At 58.7% G+C, this 16,900-nt stretch overlaps 2 protein-coding genes across 2 annotated transcripts; one reads left to right on the forward strand and one right to left on the reverse strand.

The window, feature by feature from the left end:
- The first annotated feature begins 310 nt into the window (after positions 1 to 310).
- On the forward strand, positions 311 to 3,261 carry TGME49_253850 (hypothetical protein). The gene has a single exon (XM_002369399.2). It carries the CDS (start codon positions 754 to 756, stop codon positions 2,644 to 2,646), a length of 1,893 nt encoding a protein of 630 aa, XP_002369440.1. The 5' UTR covers positions 311 to 753; the 3' UTR covers positions 2,647 to 3,261.
- An 885-nt stretch (positions 3,262 to 4,146) lies between these two features.
- TGME49_253860 (Tyrosine kinase-like (TKL) protein) lies at positions 4,147 to 14,877 on the reverse strand. Its single transcript, XM_002369400.2, has 4 exons — positions 6,137 to 14,877; positions 5,885 to 5,978; positions 5,554 to 5,646; positions 4,147 to 5,246 (listed from the first exon to the last, which is right to left on the reverse strand). The coding sequence occupies exons 1-4, from the start codon at positions 13,181 to 13,183 to the stop codon at positions 5,020 to 5,022; spliced, it is 7,461 nt and encodes a 2,486-aa protein (XP_002369441.2). The 5' UTR covers positions 13,184 to 14,877; the 3' UTR covers positions 4,147 to 5,019.
- Positions 14,878 to 16,900: the final 2,023 nt, after the last annotated feature.

Below are 16,900 nucleotides of genomic sequence, written 5' to 3' on the forward strand. Positions count from 1 at the left end.
TTTGGTGCAGAAGGTATTATCGTCTTTGGAAATTTCTTGGCCCGTGGAGCTCTGTGAGGCCCGGCAACGTGATGCTGACTTTTCTCTGTAATATAGCAACCAACACGAACGAATGGTGGGAGGAAATGCTGCTTACCACGCTAAGCATGACATCTTCAACCTTGCAAATCGAAATGATCTGACAAATATCTACGCCCGTGAGTCGTACGGTTGAAACTCGCAGAATGTGACCACTCGCATGCACATGCAATGCGAATTATATGCGGTGCCTTTCGTGGAGCTCGTTCAAAGAGATTCCCCCCCGCCCCCTCCCAACAACAGTTTGACGTCTTTCCATGGCAGTTTGATTCATGATTACCCACAGACAAAAGGAGGTGTTGTCAATTGTTTTCATAACAGGTCCTCGCGGACACTGGCCCTTCATTATCCCCCGCTTGACGGCGCGCGCCGGGCGGGTACGTCTTCATTGGACCTCCACAGCACCTTGTCCTGAGGAAACGACGGGGAAAGTCTCTTTAGAAGAAATGGCGGGAACTCCTTCACCTGCATACGGCGGTTCGTTCTTTGTGCCCCGCAGAGAGGACCACTAAGGGTGACTCTTTCCCCCCGCTTTGCGACAGGGAGTAATCTAAACCCATTTCAAAAGATGCTCCCGTCTGCTGTAAAGTGAGGTCACTGCATTCCTTCCTTTCCCTGCGCTGTTCTTTCCACGCTCCGCGCCTGAGCTGCTTCTCGAAAGCTAGGGAGTAAAACATGCTGTTTTCTTCTAGACAGACCCAAGGCAACCGCCGGGGGTGTATCGACACGGACGGGGGGGGCCTGTTGTGTTCCTTTGATACTGAGGGCGACACCTCACTTTCCTCGTTGGTTGAAGATTCTCCCTGGGACTCTGGGTCTCGTAACTCCCCCTTCTCGATCGGCGAGCAGCGCATTGCTCCCGCCTCGAATCGCAACGTGCCGTCAGGTGGCCGCGTCGCTTCGTCTGCCTTCCCGTACCCGCTGTCTTCCTCCTCGTCCTCCACCCGTGCGAAACCAGAAGGGGAACAGGCCGGTCGTACAGATCGGACCGCTGGGGAGACGTCCGATGCGTATGCGTCAGGAAGCCCGAGTCGATATCAACGTAGATACACTTGTACAGCAGGTGCCTCGAAGTCGCAGAACTCCCGCGCAGCTGGAAGCGACGACACGCAGAAACCCACTTTCTCTCCTTGGGCTTCTCGCTCAAACCGTTCTCAACTTGGGTCATCTGCCACCCCCCGACAGGTCTCGCATCGCAGTCGTTCCTCTTCCTCTCACTCTTCTGTTGTACCGTCGTCTGGCCGTTTTGGTCACTCCGTCGCTGGCACCATGCCTTCGTCGCCGTCCGTCCCGCCCTCATCTTCTTCTTCTCGCTTTTCCTCCCAGGCCGGGGAACTGAGGAAGTACCGCTTTGCAGAGAGCCGTTATTTTGTTTCTGAAGAGGAGTTGCAGGAACTGAAGCCCGACTGGCTTCGTCGCAGAGAAGAAGCCGTCGAGCGCCGGGCTGCTCTCGGTGGCTCTTTTCGCCAGGGCGGAAGGCGAGACGGGAGCCGGGACAGCTTTCGGAGTCCTTGGGGCGAGGCGCAGGACGCCAGCCAGAGAACATGTTGTTTTCTCTGTTTCCGAGACGACCACGCGCCTTTCCAGTGCACGGCGAAGCATGTCTTTTGCCGCCTCTGCGCGGGGTTTGGCCATGCCGAAGAAGCCTGTCCGCTGCTCCTAGTCGAACAGAGCCTGCGTGGCGAACTGCGCGTCTCCGTCAACGCCAGCAGTCATCTGCCCTCGCGTCCCAGCGCCTCGGAGAGCGATGAGGACGCGTCGGCCAGCCCCAGGAACCCCCAACGCGGCGGAAGATCGCTCGCTCCCTCCCCTGTCTCTCCGGCTACGTCGTCACTCTTCAAGGAGGGGATGAGGAGGCAGTCGGACCGAGAGACCGGAGACAGCGCCACAGACCAAGGCATCCGGTGTCTGGCGTGTGGGACGCGAGGCCATGCCATTTGCGCAGAGCCTCCCGTCACGGTGCTTCAGCTTTACTGCTGTCGCTGTGGGCTGTATGGCCACTGTCGGAGTGACTGTCCTGGCCTGCTTTCTGTGCGCGGGTCCGCGGGTCGCCAAGGCTTCTCTCGGCCGCATGCAGCTTCCTCCGCTCCCTTTGCGTCTCGCTCGGCTTCTTCAGGTCGACACTTTGCCAGTGCCTCTCCTTCGCGGGGAGTCTCAAGACTGCAGTCTCGCCACACGAACCACAGTCCCCAGGATGCCCTTTTCTCCAAGACGCGGGGGCGGGAGACGCCGCACCGGCCTTTGCATGCGGCCTCGAGTTTTGACTCGAGCAGAGGCGAGCAAATGGCCAGAGCGCATAAGGCCGACTTCGACGGCAGGCCGAAGAGGACTGGAAAGAAGGAGAAGAAGAAGGATAGGGCGAGGGCGGAGAAAAACGCGAAGCACAAGGAAAGACTCCGGGAAGAGAGAAAGAGGCAAGGGAAGGGAAGTTGGGCCATGCACTTTGGCGGGGGACAGAAAGGGACAGAGAGAGGAACTGGACAGGATGAAGGAGAACGGGAGACATGGACAACTGCGAGCCAGTCGCCTGCGAAGCGGAGCAAACACAGACACCGCGGGCTCTACTAGGGCAGGAAGCGGGCGAGTGTCGCGACACTTTCCGCTCTGAAATGGCGGTTAAATATGCGACAGAGAGAGACAGGCCGACAATGGCAGAAACGGTATCGGAGAGCCAAGGCGAGCGCAGGTGGAGGACCTAAATGCCATCAGGGGACAGGGGACAGCGAAGGCACGATGCCAAAACCACCGCAGACGGTTGAGAGAGGGAAGCGAGTCACACGAAGAGGAATATATCCGAGAAAGACGGGGATTTGAATGGATGGAAGATTTATGCATACAGCTTCCCACACAAGACAGGAAAGGCTTCAGACCGGTCTCGAGCCCCGACAGGGTATCCAGAGAAAATCAAACAGGAATAAAGGGTGAGAGGGAGAGACATTGAAGCGCCAGGCGAACAGAACGACGGGAAGTGGAGCTAGCGGAGAGACGGCGAGGGAAATTAGGTGACGACACACGTGAAAGGACGCGAAAAAAAGCAATCCTGCCACAGGAAAGAACACGGGAGACAACGAAGTTGAATCTCCTGCAGTTACGGAAAACAAGGTGCCAGGCGTAACCTGGGACTTAACGAACTGCAGAGAAACGCGTTTTGAGTGCAGTCTTTTTCTCCTTTGAACACCGCGGGAATGCTTCCACCTGAGTTTTGGGGGCTCGGGGAATATCTCGTTCTGAATGTCACCTGAGGTCTGCCAGCCGTTGATCGGTTCGGATTTTATCAAACCTGTTTATGTAGATTTGTAGCTGTACATGTACTCTTTTCTTGCGAAAAGGTACACAGCTTGACCTAGGCATGTAGCTCTGAGAGCTGTTAGCGCCAGCGCTTCTACCCGAGGGAACTGCGCTGTTGTTTCTCCGGCATTAGCCTCCCTGTGTTCCCGGCAAGCGCCCATGTGAAATCTACTCGTTCTCCTGTTAAGGTGTCTGCCACTTTGTCTCTGCCGGCGAACACAAGATACTCTGGAGTGTCTCTGTCACTTCAAAACTTGCTTGTCAAAGATTCGCCAAAACCAGAGCCGCCGGGGGCTTGTCTGCGATGCTGAGTCTCCGTTGCCTTCGCAGGAAAAGAATGTTAGATCTAGAGTTTCTGTCCGATGGTCGTGCGTCTCCTTCAAAGGTTCTTTCGGTAGACCGTCCCACAGTCCCTCTGCACTTCGCAGGGGCAAGCGACTGTACTGAGCTCATCGTTCACCAGCCTTTGGTCTCTTGGCTATGCCTGTTCAAGCATTCCGTTCTCTCTGCATCGTGGTGCTAACTCAGGAACAGTCGCTAGAGTGTGACACGATTCTACCGTTAACCACCATGCAGTCTGAAGAGCCTTCTCTACGGATCGAAAGGGTGTACGCCAGGCTGCAACACTGTTCCTTGAGCCCAATCACGGCAAGCCACCTCATATATATGTACATATCACCATGCACAGACTCAGAATTACATACATGTGTTTATATAAACATGTATAATGAGCTTTTCCGAGGCGGCAGTGGTGGCGAAGGGACAGGAACAACAAGAGTTGATTGGTTAAGATAAAATCCGTTACCTCTGTCAGCGGATCTCACAAGTTTGAAAATCGATTTTTGTAGCCGACCACTACTGATTTGCACCCAGGCGGCAGATAAGTGACACTGTTCCCTTCCGTCAAAATGTCTGCGTTCCCGGTTGGAATTGAGCGGCGCGCCGCTTCCCTCCTCGCGGAGAGGCATTTATCGCCTGTGTTGAAAAGCCACTGTCTACAAGCTGTATGCATACGCAACCATATACACTCTGGTACGCCCTTCCTGCTGTTGGGCGTACAAAAGCAAGCAATGGAGACGCAGCCCGACAGTTGCAAAGTTCCGCTCTTTATATCTATATAGATATGCATGCCTCCCTGGATGCTTGTACGTGTCTACGTCCACGATCATCCGAATCAGTGTCAATATGGCGCGGGAGAAGCGCATGGCATTTCTGCGGTGGCGGATGAGACTGAACCGCGACCCCTGAAACGGCACCGCGCCGGGCGCTTCCCCTCTGCTCTCTCGTTTCGTATGCAGCGACGTCGAGAGAAGCTGTTCGTATGCTTGATTCTGTTTCTTTCAGCCGTCACAAAAAAATCGCTTGCGTTTTTTCTTGTCGCATTCGGCCTGGACGTCTCGAGACATGCGACGGGCGTAGTGCGGGAGACATGCGACCAACTCGCAGTCTCTCAAGCAAGCAGCGCCTGGTCTGTCACTTAGAATGGACATCTACCTACCTATTTGACAACTAAAGCCTCATCTTTGAAAGCTTCACTTCTATTCGACGACTGCTGACCTCTCTCTCAGCGCTACATCCACTTCCCGATCAAACTGTAGAAGCGTGGTGGCTGAAATTTTGAACGTCTGCGCGCGCAGGCTTGTTTTATGCTCTTCACGCCAAGCCAAAGAAGTCGTCCAAGTCTCTCTCGATCTCCGACAAAGCATTCGCCTGAAGATCGGTCAACGCCTGCGCCACCTCCTCGAACGACGGCCGCTCGGATGGCTCGAAGGCAAGAATGCGGGACATGAGAAACCTCAACGGCGGCGGAAAATCGGAGGGAATGTGGAGGCCCAAGGCTCCTGCGGCAACTCGCGTGAAGACGAAGCCAGCCGGGAAACCTGAAGAACGAAAACGTGGCACAGTCCATTCGCCGAGTCGAATGTGAGAAACATCGAAGAGGAGATTTTGAGAGACAGGCGTCGCTGCCTCACAGTTCACAGAGTGCGACGGCCATTGTACAGACAGCCGACGGAGGACTGCCACAACGACACGCTCGCACGCGCCTATTCAGACCGTGGCCGATAACGATTGAAATGAAGAGGAAACCCAGAAGCTTTGCCGACAACCACAAAAAGAAAGGTGTGCGCGGCTATGTTTTGCCACGTACAACTGAAGGGACAGATTTCTAAAAATAAAAAGACATACCTTCGTAGGCCAGGGTCCCAGTTAGCGCTTCCCAGAAGGCGACGCCGTACGACCAGACGTCGGATGCCGGATAGAAAGCATCTCCTCGGAGAACTGCAGACAAAGGGCACATTGAGGGAAGGTTGAAAAGGAAGCGCAACGGTTCGGAGAAACCGAGAAGCACAAAAAACGGCGACGGAAGCCGTACCAGGAGGCCGCAAAAAGTACGCTAGAACGAACACGCAGGACCTTTCTCCTAGAAGAGAGAGGGAAGACAAGTCGGGCCAGCCCCAAAGAAAAACGAATCCGCGAGAAGAAAGGCTGTTTCCTTTTACTTTTCACCGCTTCCTACCTTCTGGCGCCGCATAGAACAGATTTCCAAAGAGGGCCAAGACTGACGGACTGTCGCTTGGGACAAACGCCGTCGCCACTCCGAAGTCCGCAACCTGTGAACACACTTAAGCGCATGCAAGGGTCACGACCTGAAAAAGAGACCCAGTGCCCAGCTGTAGGCCGCGCTGTCTCCACGGGATCTGCACACTGTTTGGCACATTCTGGAACTGAAGTGTGCCCGTGTTTTTTTTTCTTTCGTTCTTCTTCCCACCTTTCCTGTATCCCCGTCCAGGAGAATGTTGCTGAGTTTGAGGTCCCTGTGGAGAATGTTTCGCGAGTGGACGTGAGCCATGCCCTTGGCGACGTCGATGAAGATTTGGACGAGCTTCGGCCGGGAGAGCGCCTTCCAGAGTTTCGGGCCTCCGCGCCGTTCGTTTTCGCGGGGGAAGACGAGGGCGTCGAGGCTGCCCTTTTTGCAGTACTCAATGATGAGGGCCTCCTCGCCTGGGCGCAGGTGGCAGCGCCCGTAGAGAGAAATGATGTTCGGGTGGGGCTGAAGAGCCGCAAGAATGTCTGCCTCGTAGTCGCGGTGCTTCAGCGGCTGGGGACAGTACCGGAAGTAGTCGAGCTTGGGGACCACGCGGCCTTGGGTCTCTGGGCAGGGCCTGCCCGTGGCTCGCGACGCTGAAGCCTTCTGGCTGTCTTCTTCGTCTTGCGTCGCATGCGTCTCCTGTCTGGTCAACTCCGCTTCGCTTCCCGCGTTGTCGCTCTGCCTCGACTCCGCGCCGCCCTCTGACCCTGCCAGCTCCGACTGCTCGCAGGCGGCCCTTTCGCCGGCCGCGCTTCTCGGTGCCGCCTGGGCATTCCGCAGGCTGTTGGAGGCACCAGAAAGCGAGCGGGTCTCGAAGCCGGAAGTCCCTGAAGGTCTTCTTTCGACTTCTTCCACACATGGAACGGGAGGCAGACACGAGAAAGACGATCGCCTGGACACATCGCTCGGGTCCGAAGGTTTCCGCCAGACGCGCGACGAAAGAAGCGCCGGCTCGCTAGACACGGAAGGGCGAGCGAGTCGACTGGCTTCGTCTCTCTCGTGCGCATGGGGCCCACCCGACGCCCCGTCGTCTTCCCGCTCTTCCCCACCATCGCCGTCTTCCCCTAACCAATCCGGAGACTCATGCGGGAGACGCGAGCCGGAATGCGTGTACCAGCTGGCATGGCCGCCATTGTGGTCGAAAGTCGAGATCTTCGCAGCGACCAGCTGCATGCAGCTACTCGACCTCCGATGGTCCACGCGACCCTCCTGACCGGTAGTCGCTGCGAGCGGAGAGGGCTGGCGGGTGAGGTCTTCCTCGCCTAACTCACTAGAGAAGCGGGAGCCGCAACTTGCTTCCAAACCCAGGAGAGGACTGTCGGCGCGACATTCGTCGCAGCTCTTCTCCAGTTGAGCCCTGTGCTTGAGGCGCGTTTCACCGTCGATCTGAGGCACACTCTCTTCGCTTCTCGCCGACTGGAGCCCTGAAGAGAGGACATTGCTCGTCCTTCTTGGGTGGACTTCCAGGACACCGCGAGCTCCACTGTAAGTCAGCGAGTTGGCTCGCGACACGACCGCACCCGGCTCACATTTCGAGCCTGCCGGGGCAGCGGTCGGCTCCTGGCGTTGACTTGAGGACGGAGGGACATCCACGCGGTCGCTGGATCGCCGCGACTGAGCAGGCGAGGTGCATGAGTCCAGCGGGCGTCCCCCACTGCCCCCCTGAGGACGGCTGGCCTGGGCCTCCGGGCCGCGTCTGGGCACCGGCCCAGTTGCCAGGTCCTTGGCCGTGGGAGTCTGCCGACTCGAGGCGGCGTCTCGGGAGTCGCTCTTCACCGATTCGTGCCAGGCCGAGGGTGTGTATTTGAAGATCTTGCAGGCGACGTCTCGGCCCCGGTACCGCGCCTTGTATACCGTCGCGTACCCGCCACCGCCGAGCTTCCTGCCCACTCGAACCTCGCTGGCGGGAATGGAGCGGAGGCCGTCCTCGGAGGCCAAAGACGTGGTCGAGGCGGAGGGCGCCTGGGCAGGTCGCTCCGTCCCTTTCGCGTTTTGCTTCGAAGCGAAGGTGGAGCGCCTCAGGTGTCGGCGGTTGAGGGGCGTCAGAGGGTCGAGGTGATCGGAGCAGGACCAGAGGCAGCGGGCAACGGTGAGCAGAAACTTGTGGATGTATCGATCCGTGATGCCCGTCTCCCGCAACTTCTCCCGAGTAAGCGTCGGAATGTCTGCCCCACAGAGACGATTTAGCTTCGCGATGGACGCCTCGCGCGTGAGGCCGAGCATGCGGAGGAAGTGGCAAAACGTATTGGTGCTCCACTTGGTGCTGTCTGAGGCCCGCAGGTAGTGGCACGGTGGGGGGCCCGCCCCGAAGTGCGGGTCGCGCATGCACGGGCGCGTTCCACCGCGGTTAATGCCTTCGCAGAGAACGGTCTCCGTCACTGCAGGATTTTCTTGCGTCGTGAACTCCGGGAAGGTCGAGCCCCGACGAAGTCGCCGCTTGCGTCGCTCCAGCTCCTCCGCTGACACCGCGTTTGCACTCGAGTTCGACACCGGCCGTCCCTCGGCCTCGTCGCTCCTCTCACACGCCCCGCCCTCGCGCGCCTCCGCGTCAGTCAGGTCCAGCATGACCTTGTTCGCCGCCGCAGACGCTTCATACGGAATACACGTCAACGGGCGTCTCCGGCGCCGCTGAAACGGCGAAGCCGCTTCGCTTGCTTCCTCTTGAGACATCTCCGGGTCCGGGGCCTCTGCGCTCGGTGCCTCTGTCCCTGTCGTCCCTGGCCCGCTGCTTCGCGACAACGACCGCGACGAGCTCCCCGAGCAGCTGCGAGACTGTGGAAGTGGGTGGAGGAACATCAGCGCCGCGTTCTCAGTTGCCACGTCCTTCCCAGTTTCTGACGCCTCTTCTGGTGCCTCTTGTTTCTTCTCCAGACCACTCCCTGTCTCTTGGCCTCGGGCAGACAGAGGCTGCGCACCTTGCAAAACGGAGAGTGCTGGTGGCACTGGACTCTCGCGACTCAGGCTTTCATCGTCGAGCTCAGACACGTCTTCGCGCTGCGACGAGTACGCCGACAGCTCGTTTCCATGCCCCAACAAGTCGCCCAACTTCCATCTGCCTCCCCAAGTGCTGTTGTCTACCCCGCTCTGACTCGTGCTCGCGCTGGACAACCCCACCAGAGCCGCAGAGGCAACTGAGGACTGACTTGTTGCACACACAGCCAACGGACCAGATGCCGACGCAGCAGAGGACGGCGGCGGCAGGCCTGTAGTAGGACTCGCCGAGGACGGAAGGTCGTCTGGAGTCGGTCGCTGTGGTTCCTGCTCTCTCCGCAAAGCCGACGGCGAGACAGAACGGGAAGCACCATCGACCACAGAGGAATGCGTAGGCCCGCCCTGCGTCCACGCTGTCTCTTTCTCGGCCCGGTCAAAAGGCCCCGAGTCAGCTGCTGCGTAAGGGCCGCCCATCGCCTCGACTTCCGCGGCGGCCTGCGCAGCAGCGACTGCGGCCGGAGAGGCGACAGAGACTCTCCTGCTGGCGCCTGCGATGGGACCTGAGCGCGGCCTCTCCACGTCCAGGCCGTTTTTCTTCGCTCTGACCAGCGTGTGAGTGACCAGGACGTGGTCTGCAGATGCCGAGCGAGGCCTCGAAGGCACGACGGGACCCGCCGAGCTGCGAGCGGTGCCTTCGAGTTCCGGAGCTGCCGCGAGGCCGCTCTCGAAACCGTCGCCTCTTCGCGCGCCGCCCGCGTCGACCTGCGCGCCGGTCTCCGCGAGCGCCTCGAAATGAGTCACCGTGATCGTGAAAGCTGTCTGGCTGTGAATCGTCTTGTGCTTCAGCTTCCCGCGCCGCACCTGAGACAGGACCTTGTCCGTCTGCTCCGGATCGTCTGCAAAGTGCGCGTGGGCCATCAACCGGCCTCTCCGCTTCGCTGCTTCGGCCAGCGCCCCCGTCGCAGAGCCCCCCATCGAGGCCCTTGGGGGAGGAGAACCGGGAAGAGAAGAACCAGTGGGAGAAGAGCTTGCGAGCGCGGTTCCGACGGTAGGCGATACAGGGCGAGCCGGCAAGGCAGCGTCACGGTCGCGGGCGGCGGGGTCGTCGCTTGCGTTCGGGGCGCCGCCCGAGCTAAGCTTGTTAGCAGAGGGGACGGGCGATGACAGGAAGAATGTGGAATTGGAGGGATCTGGCGTAAAGGACTGCAAGAGCGCGATGCTGTCCGAGTCGCTTTTGGACCCGGCTATTTTGTGCTCCTTCGGTTGGGCCACACCTGCGATTGTGGAGCTGCGTCGGCCGGTCCGGCCCCACGCAGGCTTTCCGCCCTTCCAAGGCGAGGTGGAAAGTTTGTCTCGCTTGCTTCTGTCGCTGCGCTCGAGGGGTCTGAGCGGGGCGTCGCCCGCGTCTGTCGGCGACGGCCGGACTGGGATGATGAACGAATTGCTGTCGCTCGCCACGGAGACAGCGGAGACGTTGGTCAGCTCGCGATACCCGAACTCGGTGGCGTATTCGTGGTAGCAAACGTACCAGCCGAGCACCGTATCGTTCACCCACTGTGCCTCGAGGAGACAGCGCTCGTCGTTCACAATCATCCCCCAACCATGCCTCTTGTTCCGCTTCGTCTCGCCGAAATAGTAGTAAGTGGCGTGGGGGGCACCGCGCGCGGCCGGTCCGCCCGAGCGGCAGAGTGACGCCGAGGAAACAGCCGAGAAGGCCCGAAACGGGAAGCGATTCGAGATGGAAGACGGCGAATTCAACTCGCCCGTCCTGCCACGCCGGATCGGCGCACCCTCCCGGGCCTCGCCTCTCGAACTCGCAGCCGTCTCGCGGCCCGCGCTCTCTGCAGCGCCGAAGGGACTCCAGAAAGGCCCTTCGCCTGAGCGGCTGCCCCTCGACGGAGTCGCACGCAGCGGCGGGGGAGGCGGGGTGCGGCACTCGCCGTCGGAGAACGCAGAGTTCGCGGAGGAGCCTCGCTTCTGAGCCGGAGAGGAAATGGCAAAGCCTTGCCCGCCCTCTTGCCTCTTGAGCTTCGAGCCGCCAATGAACGATGCGGACCGGAGCGAAGCGACCCAGGAAGAAGGCGCAGTTGAAGCCGGGGGACGCTTGGAGCTGTCGTGTTCGTCGCGGTCGCCCGGCATCGACGAGCTCTTCGCGAGTGGTGCGGCGGCCGCGCGGCCAGGCGTGGAAGCCGCCGCGAACTGGCGCCGGTTTTGAAAGCTCCGCGACAACGTCCTGCCGCCGTCCTCACCCGGGCCTCTGGGCTCGCTCGCTCCGGGGCTGGGGCCGGGAGTGTCCGCGGTTGTCCACGACCGCCTGGGCGCTCGACGCTCCACGGGTGTGGCCACGTCGCCGTGTTGGAAAGAGCAAGACCGCTGCCTCCGCGACCCGTTTCCGCCTCGAGCGTAGGAAAGAGCCCCGGTGACTGTACCCTGGAGAAGAAATGGATTCTTCGGATCGATTGCGACTTCCACGTTCACTCCCCCCGTGTCATGCACTGTCAGGGCCTTCACCACGACCTCCGATAACATGAACCAGGCAAGCGAGGCGCTGCCCTGGCTCTGCCAGCCTGAGGCTCCAGGCGGGGGCGATGCGCCGGGCGAGGGGTAGGCGCCAGGACAGTTGGTGGCGAGGTCGAGGCTGCGTGGGGCGGCTTGTCCGGAGGTACGCTGATAGAGGGCCGAGGCGAAGGGGAGGAAGGAAGTCGGCATGAGGGAAAAGGGTGCGTTGCGCCTCGCCTGTGGCTCGCGCTGGTGCGTCTGAGAAGACAGCGAGGGCGCCGGAAACGACGGACTGTGCCGCGGCCCGCCGCCTTGGGCTGGGCCTCCGTTGAGGGATGGGGAGAAGGCCACGCGCTCACAGCCTGGCCAGCCGAGGAGACGGTCGGACCCCGCGCAGAAGTCCCGTGAGTTCCGCGCCGAAAGGACGCGACTGGGGGGCGACGAACACACCGAGGAGGTTGACCTGTCGCTGTGGAGGCGCTCAATTTCCGGCCTCATGGCGCAGACTGGCCCGCTCGGCGACGGGGGTAGAGGTGACGAGGAGGAAGGGAGAGACGAAAAGGAGAAAGACGACGGTAGACTGGGAAGTGCAGACGGCACCGCGCTGTGTGTCGACGAGCTGGAAAAAGAGGAAAACAAACGAGAGAGAAACGACCTTCTCTCGGAGACCGGCCGCGGCGGGTCGGTCCTCAAACGCCGCGAAGGCCGCTCTACTGGCAACTTGGGCACGAGCAAGTGCGAACGCGAAGAAAACATTTTACTGATGAGCGCCTCTGCGCACACATCCTCTCGCTCTTCAGCAAACGGACGTGACGAGGAAGAAGCTGGCGAAGGATGCGAAGCCGCGCCAGCTCTGCCTCTGCATTGGTCCCCACGGGCTGTGCGTCTCACATGGTCGCCCTCCGGTTGTATTGGATGCTCTTCAAGGTCTGCGCCCTCGCTCTCCTCTCCGATGCTTCCCCGCGGCTCCGAAAGGCCCGAAGCAGGCGAGACGAGGCGGCCCCCGCCAGGCGCCGGGACAAAGGTGCCTGGGAAAAGATCAGGCACAGGCGGATGCAGTGCTTCCTCTCTCGAGTCTCGCCACGCGGGCGGGTCGCGAAGAGACACTCTTCTGGTGAGAGGGCCATCAGGCGAGAAGCATTCACCGGTGTCTGCTCTCTCGCTGTCTTGGCCGCAGTCCAAGCCTGTATCCGCCCTGTCAGAGAGCGGCGACAGGTCCCCTCGATCGCCCGGGCCTTGAGAAAAGGCCACAGAGGTACACGGCCGTCTCTCTCTTCCCTCCTCGCGGTCCGGCTCCCGCTCCTCCTGGCCTCTGCTTCGCCTGGCCCCAGGCGCTGCGCTGTTCGCGTCTTCTCCTCGAGAGTCGCGAAAGGCGCAGAGGCTGCCGACGCGTTCGCCTTCACTTTCAATGCCAAGCGCAGAGCACTGGACTGGATATCCACGAAAATGCGTTCTCGTTAGTAAGCCGACGCCTTGCCGAGCTGAGCAAGTGAAGTCCTCTCCGGAAGAGCGTCGAGAGCTGTCGGGCGGAGAGCGTGGACAGGCGAAGGGCGACTCAGAGGATGCCCTCCCTCTCTGTTCCAGGGGAGACACGGATCGCTTTCTGCCGCGAAGAAAGAGCGACGGGCGGAGGGACGCGAGAGAGGCAGACGCAGAGGAGACAGCAGAAGTGAACGAAGAACCAGGAGAAGCAGCGAAGGTACGACACGAAGAAGAGGAACTCGACAGACTCTCTTCGGGGGACGAGGTCTCAGGGGGCTGCCCCCTCTCGCGGCCCCGCGGCAGATTTCGAGGCATGTCTCGTCGAGAAGTTGGAAAAAACGCAGCCGAGACTGAAATGCAAACACGGCCTTGTCTGGCCTTGCTCACGACCCAGCAGCAGACTGACGAAAGAAAATGGCAGGACAGCAAAGGTGAACGAGGAGACGCAGAATATGAAACGGAAAAAGAGGAGGGAGCAGGAGTGTCACGCGATGAGTCCAAGCTCCTCTATAAATTGTCCAGCCTCGCGATGCTGGCTCCAGCTGAGTGACACACTCGGGCCAATCAGCGCCGCGCGCCCAGCAGAGGGGGACAGAAGTAGAGTTCTGTGCAGGGAGGAGAAACGGAAGAGGCGACAGAACAGAAACTTCTGAGCTCCTGAGAGCAGGAAAAGAGCGAGGACAGACACCAACAGTCCCCGGTCGCTGAGGCGGAATTTCGAGCCATGTGCTGGAAGAAAGGACTTTGACGACGAAACTCGGCCTCCACGTCGCTCTCAGAAAAAAGGCCAAGCGCCGGGGACGGCTGTCAACACGACCATTTTGTGTAACAGACTGATGAATACTTCAGCTCTGTTATCAAGAGGAACAACTGCATTGGATAAAAGTGGCACAGACCCGAAGAAAAATCAGTACGCTCCAATCCAAGGAGCTCAGCTGCAGAGTGGACAGAAGGACGAGCAACTAAATCTTTGGCTGATCGCGCCTGTTCCTCCGCTAACGCGGATAATGGCATTCGTGCCCCGATAAATGGCAGGAATCTCTCTCACCTTCCATCCAGGAACGAAAGAGCAGGCTGTCAATCCGTCACCTTCTTCCCTCCACCCACTTCCCTTTTTGTTCCCTCAGAGTCGAGAAGGCGGGAGAGAGCTCTCTGGTCGTCTGACGGTTGCTGCTGCAGCCCTGGCGGAAAGAAACGAAAAAGCGGACTCTCGCAGATTTGCAGACGAACCCCCCGTTGGGGGGGGGGTCACTCAGCAGATCCACCAGAAGACGATGAAGGAAGCCTTAGGGTTTAAGGTTACTGAACGCCATTTTGGGCAGCCAAAAGGGGGCATTTCCGGAAGTAGAGGAGCCGGTGGCAGTACCGTTCGCATATCTGCTTGTTTCTTTGCACTCTGCTTCCGCTTGCTCTCTGTCTGTTCCCTCGGAAGTTCCGTCACTTCGCTGTCACACATCCTGTCTGTGGCTCGCAGACAGCGGAAAAAAGGTGAACCGCATTGAGAGAGGGAGCGAGATCGGGCGAGACGCGGATACGAAGCGCATGAGCGAGAAAATGGGTGGGAAAAGCCAACGGCGGCAAGAGGAACGATGCAGACACGAAATGAAGAGGAAATGCGGAGCAGAAGCGGGCCGAAAAAAGAAGAAGAAAGGAAAAAGTTGAGCGTCTTCGTCGCGCCGGTTCGGTCGTCGAGCGGAGGGCCGCCGTTTCGAAGGTCTGGACAGCCTGGCGGGAGAGAGAGACAGGGCGAAAGAATGGGAAAAGCAGTGGAAAAGCAGAGACCTTTCTCGGAAAACTTTACGAACACTAATTTCTATTCTTTTTGCTAGACGCGCTCGAAATACGAGTGCTACAGGGCAGGGGGATGGCTCGAAGGTCTGGGAACAGGCGAGATGAACCGAAGCAACGGTCTGAAAAAAAATCCCATGAGCCCATCGGGCGCCGTTGCTGAGAACCACACTCGTACAGCAGCATAGCAACTCCGTGAGGACGGAGAGAACGCACCAGGCATCGAAACAAAGTCGAGGTCATGAACGAGACGATTTCTCTCGAGAAAAGCAGACCCTTACGCGCGACCCCACGATAGTGCAGCGGTACGACGTACGGAGAGGGCACCACCCGCAGTTGCATGTCTGCCCTTTCGTCAAGTTCATGAGTCTCGCTCTTGGCGAACCCCTCCAGCGCCCCACCAGTTGGCAGTTATTTGCATACAACTACGGAAAGTGCCTTCGGAAAATCTGATATGCCGCCGTTTCCAGTGGTGGCCACGAGGCAAGACAGGCAAGGGAAAAAGGAAGAGGCAGCGAAACGCCGAAAGGGCAAAGGGACTTGGGGATAGCCGACTTGAGGGGAATGACACGCAGCCAAGAAGGCGGTAACTTGGCGGCGGCTGTGACCGCAGTACTCTCAGCTGCCTCTCCGTGTAGGTACCAGATGGGTGGCTTCGGGCACAAACGGCATAGAACAGGCAGACGGCTCAAGGCATTGCAGGCACACACAACAAATGGTGTTTAAGGTCCCGGAGCTGAAAACAGGCCGATACACACGTGACAAAAAGCGGAGACATAGACAGAGAAACACCCTGATAAGCAGCACAGGCTGTCTTCGACTTTGACATCCAGGAACAGGATTATTTTTGAGGTGTCTCCGACCGCGAAGTCCTGTACCTTCATGAGGAGAGACGCAGTAGGAGAGTGAGGCGCCTTTTGGGATCTGACCGAGAGGAAGGACTCATTGGAATTCCCCTAGCTTTTGTTAATCCTTTGTTCATGTTTCGAAATGAAGAGCTTAACGGTCTCCATGAAGTAAAAAAAGCACCCATTTTCTCTGTGCAGTCAAGTTTTTGTTGAGTGATCCAGACCCGCACAAAAACCTGTGTGAGTGTCGATGAACCTCGAGAGCCGCAGAGACTGAGAACACCTGTGTCCGGTGCTGCTGCTCATCGCAGATAGTCCATACTTCCTATATCTTGGTTTGCTGTCACTGTCTGTCCTATCTTGCCCACAGCTGCACGTTCCGAGCAGCTGTGGGCAAGATAGGACGCAGCCTTTGCCGTCCTCTGACACACACGGAAGGGCGCGGGGACAGGTCACTGAAACGCTGGAAAAAATACACCTACATGTGTCCTATATCACTTTCAGTTTCTGTTTGCAGCTTCCTGACTGCATTGCCGAACTCCTACATGCCGACGAAAGACCACCTGTCCGTTAACAATCGCAGACATTCTTGTGCAGCGACCCATGTGTGTCAAGAAAGACCCGAAAACCTCATCATCAATTAGCCGGTTGTCGTCTTATAAATACCGTTGCCTTGGAAACAGCCGTTTCGCTGCGCACGGTTCTGTGTAACGAGACGCCTATAACTAATCGATTGTGCCGCCGCAAACTGTGCAAGACGCTGCCCTACGCGTAAGGCCAGACTCTATGGAGAGCCTGGTGAGTTTGGAGCCATTCCTTATTAAATAGCACGTTTTCTTCAAACGCTTCACGGATTCTCCCCTGGCTTGCTGGGAGTATTTCAGTCCATGGCACAGCGTGAGAGGGAAAAACGGTTCGCAGCTCTGAGGTGTACATACAGCCTCAGATGCACCACAACACTGTGAAGCGGACAGAGGACTGTTGCCTCGGTCACTTTATGTCGAGGCTCACGCTGTTCACACATTGCTTCTCCGTGGGAACCTTCTGCCGCGCCAATTTCTGTGAACGTGAGACAAGCTTCCCTTGTGCCGCGGAAGAGTATGAAAAAAACGAGTGAAGATTGTGGCTACTCCTTGCATCGTCGTTCTTAGCGAAGGACTTATCGAATCTGTACACGTGATCGGTGGCAATCCGTTTGCAAGTAGACCCCAATCTAGCCTCTTCTCCATTTTAGGACAGACGTGGGAGAGCAACTGGAAACTCGGGACGGTACGACGCTACACGTGAACGTTGGCCCTCGACGCATCGCAGATTCTGACGGGCCAGCGCTCGACTTTTGTCTATAGAGCGTGGGACAGTAGGCTTCCAGAAAATTCACCAGGTTTCTGGAATACAA

This window comes from Toxoplasma gondii, chromosome III (genome assembly GCF_000006565.2).
Source record: "Toxoplasma gondii ME49 chromosome III, whole genome shotgun sequence".
NCBI lineage: Eukaryota > Apicomplexa > Conoidasida > Eucoccidiorida > Sarcocystidae > Toxoplasma > Toxoplasma gondii.

What these genes read in the sequence shown, in the direction of transcription:
- TGME49_253850 (XM_002369399.2), top strand. Translation starts at nt 754, where the DNA reads ATGCTGTTTTCTTCTAGACAGACCCAAGGCAACCGCCGGGGGTGTATC.
- TGME49_253860 (XM_002369400.2), bottom strand. Translation starts at nt 13,183, where the DNA reads ATGCCTCGAAATCTGCCGCGGGGCCGCGAGAGGGGGCAGCCCCCTGAG. An exon ending in TGGACGGGGATACAGGAAAG is followed by an intron (nt 5,979 to 6,136) that starts GTGGGAAGAAGA and finishes GTGTGTTCACAG; the next exon opens with GTTGCGGACTTCGGAGTGGC. An exon ending in TGGGACCCTGGCCTACGAAG is followed by an intron (nt 5,247 to 5,553) that starts GTATGTCTTTTT and finishes TTCGTTCTTCAG; the next exon opens with GTTTCCCGGCTGGCTTCGTC.